At 41.9% G+C, this 12588-nt stretch overlaps 2 protein-coding genes across 4 annotated transcripts in view; one reads left to right on the top strand and one right to left on the bottom strand.

Annotated features, from left to right (window-relative positions):
* The window catches only part of EPS15 (epidermal growth factor receptor pathway substrate 15), a 68544-nt gene extending 62676 nt beyond the window's left edge, over window positions 1-5868 (bottom strand). The window contains exons 1-3 of one of the 2 annotated variants that reach the window (XM_030279278.4): window positions 5731-5868; window positions 2436-2551; window positions 2227-2346 (exon numbers count right to left, since the gene is read on the bottom strand). In XM_030279278.4, coding sequence (XP_030135138.4) covers window positions 2227-2307 — 81 coding nt within the window. In that variant the 5' untranslated portion in view covers window positions 2308-2346; window positions 2436-2551; window positions 5731-5868. The remainder of the gene's footprint in view (window positions 1-2226; window positions 2347-2435; window positions 2552-5730) is intronic. The other variant, XM_072932925.1, reaches the window with a different exon arrangement.
* OSBPL9 (oxysterol binding protein like 9) overlaps window positions 5749-12588 on the top strand; it is a 57501-nt gene continuing 50661 nt past the window's right edge. For both annotated transcript variants that reach the window (XM_012575299.5, XM_002197045.7), the window contains exon 1: window positions 5749-5882. In XM_012575299.5, coding sequence (XP_012430753.2) covers window positions 5772-5882 — 111 coding nt within the window. In that variant the 5' untranslated portion in view covers window positions 5749-5771. The remainder of the gene's footprint in view (window positions 5883-12588) is intronic.

The raw sequence follows: 12588 nt of genomic DNA, 5'->3' as shown, positions 1-12588 counted from the left end.
AAAACAAACAGTCCTTAACTGAAAATAAACACAGCATATAATCCTTATGAATAGTGACAATACTCTAAAACACTAATTGAATTCTTACCTTTTCCCTTGCTGAATATGCTACACATCAAATATTACTTTAAGTCTAAATTTTTTGAGAAGATGATGATGGATCTATTGTATTCTTGCTAAACTGACTACAAAGAGCAAGTAACTTTACTTGAACACTTTAATAGGGCAAACACCACGAAAATAGGTGATGGTGAGAAAGCTTTGGGAAAAAAGATTATACTTATTTGCCTTTATGTAGCAGTGGGCTGCATACCACAGCTGCAATGAAGGAAACATTCCAGTTGAGCAGCATTCCTCTGTATCTTTTCAAAGTCTCTGTGGAGGCTAAAGTAGGAATCACTTATTTGCGGCTGAGAAAATAGCAGGGACTTCTGCATTAAATTTTAAATATCTTCTGCCCAGAGGATGATAAGATGTTTAAATCAAATGATGAGACATTACCCATCTAAGCAATGCATTAGGAGTATGAAATGGGATTCAGCATGCTGTGAATTCTAAACTCCTGTACTCAGCAAAGAATCATAGACTCACACAATACCAGGTTGGAATTACCATATTATCCTCAAGGATAATACAGTCCATTCTTTCTTGGTGAAAGTACAAACTAGACAATATGGCCCAGCACCCTATCCACCCTGAATTTTAGAAGTGTCCATGGCCTGTTGATCTCAAGAGTACATGATGACATTTTAACTTCTATAATAAAATAATACAAAGATGACAGTGAATTGTTCACCAAAATTCATTCGAGCATTTTTCTACTTGCTGGATTGATTTGCAGATTACCAGAGCTCAGCCAGCTTAGAGATGGAAAATAGCTTGTATAACTATTTCTTCAGTATAAAGGCAAGGTAATTTTAAAAAGTATTTTGTATTAGATTTATACTATGTTTAAGTAACAGAATTTGTTAGAAGGTGCTTTCCCCATTAAATTTTTACTGCCATTAATTCCTTCCTCTGAGAACACTGAAGATCTCAAGTGTGATCAGGATATGTGGGAGGAATTCTTTGTCCTCTGAGTAAAGTGAGTACAGAAGATAATCACATTTCTTAAAAGCCAAGCCCTTCAACAAGCGCAGAAATATACTTCTTGAAGAGATGTTGAGTCCTAAAGCGGCAATCTACACTCCTGCAACTCCCAGATAACATTATGTCAAACTGTCATGCAAAACCTGAATTTACTCCTAAGAGACCACACCAAAAATTTACGTTTTGTTACTGTTTCAAAGCTACTCCAATTTATAATGTCCTTAAAATGTGTTTCTCTGTAGACCTTGTAACAGTATGTGGCCATTAGGCGAGTCACTGGAGTTGCTTAATTAAGCACCTCCACTCCCCGTTTTAACACACTGCAACAACATCTGACATCATCTGACAAACTCCTCCCCGTCCTGCCAAGTGCCCATGCCAGCGAGGTGAGTCAGCTGCGTGTTTGCTGCATCATCCCTCTGACAGACAGCAACTACCAGGGAGGATTAAATAACTACACACAGAATAAATCTGAGTTTCAGCATCATCTCTATCTTAAATGCAAGAGAGAGTCTTCAGCCTTGTCTAAAATGGCATCGCAGTTTGGCTGAACATATTCCATGGCTTTTGGGGAACTGGCTCCAATATTCCAGTGCTCTCCAGTGCAGCTCTAAACACACCATGGAAGGATGAGATTCTGAACTGCAGGAAGGCAGATCTAATGTTCAAAAAGAAAAGCCCCTTCTGTTGTGAACTTCCACCAAACACAGCCATAAGCAATAAGCAAAAACAGGACTGGGATTCTGAGACGTGATTACTTAATTCCCATACAACCTGCTGTAATTCGATAATTTGATTTTTTCCAGAATATGCTAATATAGAGTCATTTAGAAGACTCTGAAAGGTCTGCTTAACCCTCAATGAGGTTCCCCATCCCTGACCAATTTAATGAATTTATGACAATTCATTAGAATCAGGGAAAACTAGATTTAAATGGATAGAATTGGGAAAATGTATTGCTAATGGCTTTTGTTTCATAGAATCATAGAGGAATTGGCACAAAAGGCCCAAGAGAATTATTTGTTTGCCTCAGAAATCAGCTACTGTCCTTCTTCCACTGTCGTGTTGATTTTTTTCATAAATATTTTTATTAAACCCAATGACAGTATAATAAATCTATTCAGAAAATCTACTTACAATGGCACTTACTGTCATTCTTGATTTAATTATCCTCTTTGAAGAATGACTGCTTGTAGGGTGAAGGTGATTCTCTTCCATCTATCTTCCTCTCTATAATCCCCTAAACCAAACATAATTCTGAAGAAATAAAATAAAAAATGTTTAGGCTCTGACAGTGCTCCTGTTCTTAGTGTAATTGGGATGTGCACAGAGGGACTAGAAAATACCTGTAAAGGACAGTAGCTGGAGACTGAGGATGACACAGAATGCTCCATCTTCTACTTGATTGTAGTTTATTACTGCATTTGTTACCCGTAAAAAATAAAATGGAGGGAATATTTCCCTGAAGGTACAAATAAAAGACATTATTTGCTATCAACAAGTGAAAAAATAATCATCCACTATCAGACTAAAACACAAATTATTAATTATGATGATTACATTATCAGTAGTTGGCACAGTGAACTTGCAGAACAAAAAATACAAAATTAAACTACCAGAACATTTCTGAAGTTGGACAAGAAACTGAAACAAAATGTTATTTGTTCTCTTCTCAAATGTCTTCCTTATGTTCCTCAGAACCCCAAGCAATTGCAGCTGTTGGGAGAACCAAAAGCCACTTTCACTGCTGCCAGCCACACTCCCAGACACCCTGAAGGAAACCCACAAGCCACAACTTCATCACTGAGGTTCTTCTGAGCTCAGCCATAACTTCAGCAAAACTACAACAGAAAAGCATTTTCTTCATAAAGAATTAGACTTCCAGTGTTCTCTTGCTTCCATTTTCTACCCTGGTCCTTCACTGGTAGTTACTCTGACTAGCAGTGTCTTCCTTTTGGCTGGAAACCATGAAGATTTAAACTGTAACGGCAAAAATGTAATTTACTGGACAAGCTTGGACAAAGAAAAATAACATAGAAGAAATTTTTTAAAGTAGGGTGCAAATTGGGATGTCCTGGAAAACACAGGAAGGACTGGGCATATCTGAGGTTTCCCCTTACATTCCTGCTGGGACAGTCTGAGTAACCTGGAGGCCACTTCATGGTCAGGAGATGTGTGTGTGGCTGGGACACTGTGGCAGGATAACAGAACTGAGACCTCTGTGGGGCAAGAGAATGGTGCTGGACAAGATTTTCAGCTTTTTGTAACTGATCCAGATGGAATTCAGACAGAACATGTTAAAGCAAACCAAATTCTTCTGTTAAGAAATTACTTGCTAACTTCTATTTTAAGCCAATTTTAATTCAAAATCATTGATGCTAATGATTTAAAATAAAAAGTTATAAAAAGAGATTATGGCACATTGCTGATTTCAGTTTATTGATTTGTTTAAATGAACTAAAATGTTTTCATTGATCTTTCAAAAGAATCTGAATAGGCCCCAAGAATCTTTATCAGAAGGATCTATGTAGCTCATCCTAAATCCTTCAGTAGTGTCCTCATGATCCATGTTCAATATGGAGGAGTTATCTGACAGGCACAGAAGATAGAGCATCCTGGCACGAAAGTGCATAAACCTGTATGATATACCCTGGATGCTCAAAGACTGCCATTTTAAATGTATTTATTTCCATTTGTGTGGAGCTTTCTGAAAAACGATTCCCTGATCTCTGCCCAATTACTTTAAGAGACTATCCACACTACATTTCTAAAAGAAACCTTCAGCTGAATTCCCCCTTTTATACCTCTTAACACAATTTTTCCTACTCTAAACTTTTAGCTAAAATGAAATATCTAAAATTCTGGTGTGTATTTCTTTCCAAAATAAGAGTCAAAGAGAACAGAGAACTATTAAGATATTCAGTGTAAACTGAAGTTCAGGAAATTCAGCCTCTGGCAAACCAAGGTAAATAAAAAGATATTCTGTGGAGAATTTCCTGTTGCGGATGCTCTGCCCACACACAGGTTTTTCAGGGTGAAGCCAAGAGGGTTTTTTTTCCATGAGTTCTTTGCATTGTTTCAACTTCTGTTGCATAATAGAAGGAGTGATCTGAGATAATAAATCTCCAGTCCAGCTACAGCTTTAACTGGCAGCACTAGTAATGTTCTGGCACCATCTGATGTTTTTTGTTTTGCTTGCCTGGGTATAATCTCTAGGCAGTTCTGCTTTGTTTAGTCAGTGAAAATAAAGAACAAAACCAGACTACTAGGGTCATATGCAGTTTGGAAAAAAATATTGTCTAAATTAACAAGCCGGATTTCAAAATCAGATTGTGCATTAGGTACCCTAAATTGGTAACCCCACACATAAACACACCACCAGGGGACTCCGAGAAGTATCAATGTTCCAAATTCCCATTGGTGACAAACTAGTGTATGATGTGACACGTGATATGGGGAGACAATTAGAAATCTGGAATATTTCTTATTTCCTAAAACCAAACACAGTGATTCTTTTTCACTAAAGGGGTAATTTTCTATTAAATTTTGGCTAACTTAGTATAAAGTTGCAGTGTTGTGAGACACTAAACCTACTTCAGCCCAACTATAGAGGAATTTAAATAGTAAAATAATAAAAAAGGACTATAAGGGGGAAATGAAAAAATGTTACTAATGAACATGCTAGACTGCATGATAAACACAAACCTCATGGTAAAACCACTACTTCTGCTGCTTTATTGTTGATCCCTAGGAAGGAACATGAGTATCCCTATGGGTCCTTTGAAGTTTTCATGTTAAAGTACAGCTCAAGTTCTGTACTTATGTCAGAGGAGATGAGTGCCAAAATCATGCCTTGTGCTGAACAACAGATTTGCAATTGTCCGTAGCTCCTGGGAAATTCATTCCACATTCTTGGATCAGTCCACAGGAAAGCTGCGTCACATTGAAGCCTTGACTTTTAAAGGTCATCTCGACTCATGCTCCACTGTGGACGTGGAGCACTTTGAAGAGAAGCCCCCTCAGATTCAATTGTTACGCCTACTTTGGTTTAGACTTAAGGCACTTTGGACATGCAAAAAGCCGAGCGGCAGAGGGGACAAGTACACCAGCGAGAGATGCTCAAGGCTTCCAAGCGGTGCCAAGTATTTTAGAGAGGAACTAAAAGGTTCCAAAGTGCTCTAGGGGACAGGATGACGCCCTCACACTCCGCAGCGCCAGCGCGCCTCAGAGCCCTCACGGCACCGCCTCAGAGCCCTCACGGCACCGCCTCGGAGCCCTCACGGCACCGCCTCGGAGCCCTCACGGCACCGCCTCGGAGCCCTCACGGCACCGCCTCGGAGCCCTCACGGCACCGCCTCGGAGCCCTCCCTCGCGCCTCGCCCTCTGCCTGCCCCGGGGCCGTGAGGAGCAGCCGCGGGGCTGGAATCCCTCAGGCAGTGCCCTCAATCCCCGCATCCCAAACTCCATCTCTCCGGACCCCGGGGCCGCCCCCGCCGGGCTCCGCTCCCCTCACGGCCCCTCCCCGCTGCGCGCGCAAACACCGCCCCCCGGGGCAGAGCGGCCCCGTGGCCCCGCCCCGCCGCTGCGTGCCCCGCCCCTCCCCGCCCGGCGGCCGCCGAGTCTCTCCCCCGCTCCCCTCACCGAACGCGCGGCGTGCGCGGCGGTGCCGGTCCGGTGCTAAGATGGCGTCTATCATGGAGGGCCCGCTGAGCAAATGGACCAATGTAATGAAGGGCTGGCAGTACCGGTGGTTCGTGCTGGACTACAACGCGGGGCTGCTCTCCTACTACACGGTGAGGGGCGGCGGGCGGGCCGGGCGGGCGAGGAGGCGCCGGGGACCGGCTCAGGCGCAGGGTGGGGGCGGGGAGGGGACTCAGGGCGTGCGGGCGCCCGGGCGGCCAATGGGGAAAGAGGAGGCGGCGGGAGCGACCAATGGGTGAGGAGGAGGCGGTGGGAGCAGCCAATGGGGCGGCGCTGCGGGGAGATGGAGCGGCGGGGGCGAGCGGCGCTGTTGTTGTTGGCGGCGGGCGGCGCCGCCGGCGGGAGCGGCCGCGGGACCCGCCCGGGCACTCCCGGCCGCCCCGGAGCCTTGCTCGGTGCTGGCTGCTTGCTGCCGGGTCCCGCTGCCCCGGCGCTCCCCGCCCTGTCCGGCGGGAACTCGCTCTGGCCCCGATCCGGGGCTCAGCCCAGCCGGCGGGCGCGGGGCGGTGCCGCCTTCCCGGGGCCGTGCGCGCCCCGCCGCGCCCCGCGCTTCGTTCCCGCGGCTCGCGGTGCGTTACCGCCGCGCTTGGCGGGCTCGCTGCCGCCCGGCAGGTGCTTCCCACAGCCGGATCGACTTTCCCGTTTCCGTTCAGGACTTCCCACTTCCCAGCACGAACTTTTTTACTGCGGTGTATTAAACAGTTTTCTTAACTTTTTTTTTTTCTTCTTTTTTGCATAACCCCTGGCAGATCCTGCCTTACTGTCTTGTTCACCTTCCTTATTCATATCTTTACATAACTTACAAGTATTTTAATAGTGGGAATTTTTTTAAAGGGTGCACCCTGAAATCTGAAGGCTCACTGGGTGAACTGCATCCATGCACCTAAGTTTTCTTCTGATGGAGCAATTAGTGTATCAGGCTGAATAAAACACATACAACTTAGGAAGTTGTAATAGATGTACAGCAAATAACTTGACATATTACATATTGTCTATGAAGCTTTGTTCCTGCAAAAGCATTGCATATAAAACTTTTTCCCTAAATATGGATTTCCATCATACTGGGAGAGTAAGGGGTAAGGCTCTTCACACAGAACTGTCACAGGCTCTCAATTTTGTTCATGTGGGTTCAGAATCTCTCGCCTGGGATATGGATGGAGAAATAGAAGTGCTTTTATAGTTGCTATTTAATGGCTCTTCAAATGTCAGCTACTTGACAGAGATGAATTAGTCAGTGTGGTCTAAGTAGCAGTCCAAGGTGCAAAGTCTTTTAATGGTCAGCTACACAAATAGAAACATTTGCTGATGACTAGTGTGTATAATTATAATTCTGGATACTGCACTGACTTTCATCCTATGGTCTTCAGCTGTTTAATAGAATTATATTATTTAGTTTTTTCCTATGATTGGGTACCTCTACACATACATTACACTTTCATTTTGTATAATTTATTATGTTCTCTGTTGGTATAACAACTTTTTGTTCAAACATTTAAAACCCCCTTTTTCAACTACCTATCCTAAAAAGTTCAAGTTGGGTTCAAGGAATAAAATCACGTTCTCTGCTTTATGTACCTTTACCACTAAGAAGTGGTTGCAGTGAACATTTCCTTCAGAATGCTTTTCCCATCCATGAGCTCTTTCTGCACGTATGTCTCTGAAGTGCTCGCTAGGCCAGACACCTGAATTCATTCTCTTACCTAAGGCTGTGTTGTGCTGAAACCTGCCTGCCAAAAGAGCTGGTCCTTGGGCACACCCTCCTCTCCGTGTGTGCTGGCAGGGCTGCTCCCAGGGCAGCAGGGCCAGCAGGAGCAGCGTTTGAAGGCTAACTCAGACCTAGTCCCAGCTGATCACACACCTCAAGAACCAATCCTACCCCTGAGAAGGTGGTAGGACACTGTTGGCTTCAGCTTTAGTGTTGGAGTAGTAACTTCTGACTGGTAGATTATGAGGCTCATAAATAGCATTAATTTGAAACATTGGCATGTTTGGGATTTTATTTAAATGGGGCAATGGCCTGTTGTGCTCTGCACAGGCAGCCTCGTGTTTGGGATGAGCTGTGGGATCATGTGCACAGGGCTCCTTCTGGACCAGTTTCAGTCTGGAGCAATGGAGTTGCCTCACTCTGCCTGGGTGAATGTGGCTGGGCTGCTGTTTGAACCTGGATCTGGCCCCTCCCAGGAGAGTAATGCACGGCTGGGCTGGGCTGGTTCCAGCCCGGCTGTCTGGACACACGATCTGGAAGCAGTTTTGTTGGTACGAGGGACTCCAGGTACCTGATCAGCCTGTGCCTACTCATCATCTCTCCAGGCTCCTCGGCCCATTGCAATCCAGTAAGTTCTGCCGACAGGAGACACTTTCTCCAGCAGGTCCCACAGCCTGTTAACCTTTGGCTGGGGAGGTGTGGAAAACTGCAGGCAAATAACTCCTGATACAGCTGAACTTTCCATTAGAGCCTGAGCCACAGACTTCTTCATAGGCATGTCCTTGCACTCCTGTACTTAACCCTCCTTGGTAGTTACTTAAAATAGACTGCAGAAAAGCACCCTTAATGTGAAATAAATATTCAAACAGCATTAGTGTGCAATAGCACTGCACTCTGGGGGAACAAAAAGGTTATGCTTTGTCTTTTGGTGGAATGAATAGCTGTTAACCTGAGTAGGTTTTGGATACATACATCAGAAACATATGAATTCAATGAAATTCCATTTCTGGAATGATCAGAACTTTAAAGGAGCAAGTTGAAAGATTTTACATCAAGTCAGAGTCAGAAGAAAAATTAAAAAATGTAATGGTCACATTTATTTCTGTTTTCATTTGTGTGTTCCATTCTCTGTGCTTGTATTTCAGTGAACTATAGTAGCGCTACTTGCATGTGTGAATGTGAATCTTCTCATATGCATTTACAAGGTGTTTTACAAAAGCCTTTTATCCAAATTGCCAAATTGTTGGCTTTTTTTTTTCCCACTTCAGTAGTCCAGGAGCTTTTTTCCTCATTCAGAATTGAAATGTTCATCCTCAAATTTGCTTCTAGTTACTTTTGTGTAAAGTTATTTATGAATTCTATAATTTACAAAGTATTATCTGGACTTGTCATCCAAATATTCTTTTCACATGGTTTTGGTTAAATAAATGATTGTCTGATATCAGTAAATGGCCACTTTTTTTTTTTTTTAAGCAAAATATTAATTAAATGACAGTGTGCCATATTTGCCATTTTGGATCAATTTGACCAATGGCTTGACAAATTATTTCTTTTTTCCCCTCAGTATTCTTGAATTTGTGACTCTACTCATGTTTCAGTGTTTTCTCTTATGGGAATAACTGATATATGTACGTTACTGAAGCATTGTAGGTTTTCAGTGTGTTGTTGGCTTCACTGAAATATTTAGCAGACAAGTCTTGAACTGGCTCATTCCTGCCTTCTGTTGGTGCAGGAGCTGTAAAGCTGTTCCATGAGCTGGATTCCAGATGAAAAATAGCTTTGTGCTGGTTTATTTTTTCAGCTGAATTTGTTCTGTTGTTTGTTTTGTGCATGTCAGCGTAGAAAAGTGTGTGTTGACATTATGCTGGGAAGAGAACATGAACACAAAGAAATGATCAAGGAGGAAGGGGCTGTTGAATACAATTTGCTTTTTGTTTGTGTTTTCTGGCAGAAGTGCTGTCAAATACACATCAGCAATAGCCTTGATAACCCTTGGGAATCCTGTAGAAATAATCCAGTGAACTATTCAAGTTTGAAAATCTGATTTAAATTCTAGCTTTAAGTGTACTCTTTAAATAAATATTTAAATTGTATAATAAACTGAAAGCAGAACTGGCATAGCTGTGCAAACAGTGCTAAAAACAGTACCAGAGGAAGGTCAGTTCTTTAAAGTATTTTAAAAGCTCATGGATACTTGACATTTGGTGGTATTGAAAGCAGAACTATTCAAAATGTCGCAGGCTTAAAGAGCTGCCTTGCACCATGAATGAGGGCTGCCAGAAAAAATTGTTGTGTATGACAGCTCCATACTGTGTGTTCCTGAAACCAAACTGGGGAGCCTCCCATCATCTTAATGGTTTTTGCACCAGTGAATGCCTGAAGAATGGATTTAAGTGCTGTTCTTTTGTTCATCATTCCATCAAACTACTTTTAAAACATTTGCTGGTCGACCGCTTTCAGGAGCGAGAGCTGTGTGAAATCAGTTGTTGGGAAAAGTAATTGTGGCAGTATGAAAGTATCTTTCCCCTCATGTTTTTCAAGACTACAACTAGTTAGCAACTTTAATACTGGTTGTATTGAGGAACTGCTTGTGGGTTGTACAACCCACCTGTTGAGGAGGGGGACTCAAATTTTGGAGCAGTTTTATGAATCTTTGGTGGTGAACTGAAAGCAAACTTTGTTGACTTGATTTCAAACTATGCCTCCAAAGCTGCAGTCATGGCTCAGTGGCCCCATGGTAGAGACTTTAAGTTAAATACTTCTTTCAAATAGAGTTTCTCAATCAGCAGCTGTGTGCAAAAATCCCAAGAAAACAAGAAAAAAACACATCTGCTTTTGCACAGACATTCCCTCCAAGGTCTCTGTTTTTCATTCTCTTATGAAATTACACTTTTTCCTTACAATAACTTGATTGTCATGAAAACAACTGCCCTGAAACATGCCCTGAAAACAACTCAGTGAGTCCATTAAAAACAGACAAAACTGTAAGTAAACTTGCAATAATAAAAATAATTCTGAATTTATGGTCACGGGATAAAAGATATTGTTGGTTATCATACAATGCTAAATTAAATTTTGTACATAGTTTAAACTTCATATCACAGGTTTCCATGCACTGAATAAACTGTTAACAGATTATAATTGAAGTAGTTGACTTTTCTTTAGTAGTTAGATTGCAACTACAGTAATTTTAGTCCATAGCTATACATTTTTGGGAATAGGCTGAACGGAGGGTTCCAGGACTGTGCTGTACCTTTTATACCTTGATCCAGTTAAGGCCTCACATGTATTAATTTCTCATAGGATTCTCTAAAGCAGTGTAATGCTTTCCTGTGCCAGGACCTATAAAATGTTGCCTTACCTATTTCATATGTGGTATCCATTGGGGTTAGATGAGCCCCAGTGGCACCTCAGCTATTGCTGCAGTGTTTTATCTCCTGTTTTATGACTGCACCCACAAAAGTCCCAGCTTCAGCTGCACAAACAACGGGCTGTGAGATGCTGTCCCTGAGCTTAGGGAGCTTTTCCACTGAGACTGGCATGTGCCTTATAAGGAGAGGGAAATGGTGGGGCTTGAAAAGCCTGTAAAGTCTTTAGATTGTTGAGGTCTGTTTCTGCTTAAAAAATGAGCGTTGCCTTAGGATTTTATAAAAAAAATTACTGTTATGGAAAGTGATCAAAATTTAAGCTTCTCTTGTAGATGTAGATAAATTGCAAAGATTACTGTTTATAGATACTTGTTTATAGATAGCTTGTTCCAGGTTCTTCATCCTTAACAGGAAATAAATGTCCCAAGTGGTTTTGCTCATCTGTGTACTTAAGTTAGGGATTTCCATGACAGCACTGAGTCAGAAATGCACTTTTTCAAGTTCCGTCCTTCTGTGCAAGCAGAACTCGTGCCTGAGAACTTTTGGAGGCGAAGAGCAGCTGGGTTTTATTTGATACCTTAAACTTTGCACGCAACAGCTAAAAGTCAAATGAAATAGTAGTACTTCTAAAGATGAAAGAGGGCTGGGGATCTTTGGGGCTTGGGTTAGGATTCTAATATTGTTTTGTTTTAAATAGGCCAAATAATTATTTTAATTTCTCTTAAGAAGTTGTAGGTTGCCTGAAATGCCTTATGTCATATCAGTTCTGTATGTGATCAACTTCACAATGTGGATGTAAAAGAGAAACCAATAAAGGCCACATCGTTTTGGGAGATACCTAAATTCCCCCTGCAGTAATACTCTATAGCCTTATTCATTTTTACAAGTTTTTATTTGAGTTTAATTTGAAATTTATCACACTGCTTATAACTTGTTCAAGTTCTTTATCATCACAATCAGTACAGTGTGTATTGAAAGCTTATGGAAAATGTAATTTTGTCTGGTTATAAAACTGAGCACTGAAAAAGATAGCTGCATATTAAAATTTTAAATATAAAAGGAAAGTAAAATGTGGAGTATTTTTATTAGCCATTTAGAGATGTCTTTCTGCTGTGTGAGTTTTTGTTCAGTGAAATGGAACCATTCCTCAAAAAAGTTATGGGATGACTTTATTTTTAGCAGGATATATTGGATAACCTAATTTCAGCTAAAGAAAAATAAAGAGAAGCTGGAAGTATTTTAATTGTATTTTTATAAAATCTTAGCTGTGGAGGGGGCAAAGTGTAAAATGCCAGCTGAACTGTGTTTTAAAGTACTGTCCTGCAGCAGCAGTGGAAGGTTTGCTGACTGCCAGTGAGAGAATCCAGCACTGTGTGTGTGACAGCTGCCTGCTCTGGAGCTCAGGGAGTTCAGATACTGGACTGATGGGTGCTTTACTGCACTTAGGTAGGATGAATTCAATTTAGTGCTTTCTTATAATTGGTATTAAACAAGTAAAGCTCTGTCAGAAGATGGTGAAATTATGGGTATACAGGCCAACACTCTGATCTGTTACTTATCTTGTGATTATTTTTGCAGACTAAGAACATTATAAAGCTTAAACTTAATTTCCATTCCATTAAAATGTGGTGGACAAGAAAAAGGGAGGCTTTTACTCTATCTTTTGCAGCTGAGTTGGTCAGTGGAAATGGGGGTTGTTGGGATTCTGCTCTCCCTTGCACTGGG

This window comes from Taeniopygia guttata, chromosome 8 (genome assembly GCF_048771995.1).
Source record: "Taeniopygia guttata chromosome 8, bTaeGut7.mat, whole genome shotgun sequence".
NCBI lineage: Eukaryota > Metazoa > Chordata > Aves > Passeriformes > Estrildidae > Taeniopygia > Taeniopygia guttata.
The sequence above is the reverse complement of the archived record's forward strand: the minus strand, read 5'-3'. Positions and strand labels throughout refer to the sequence as shown.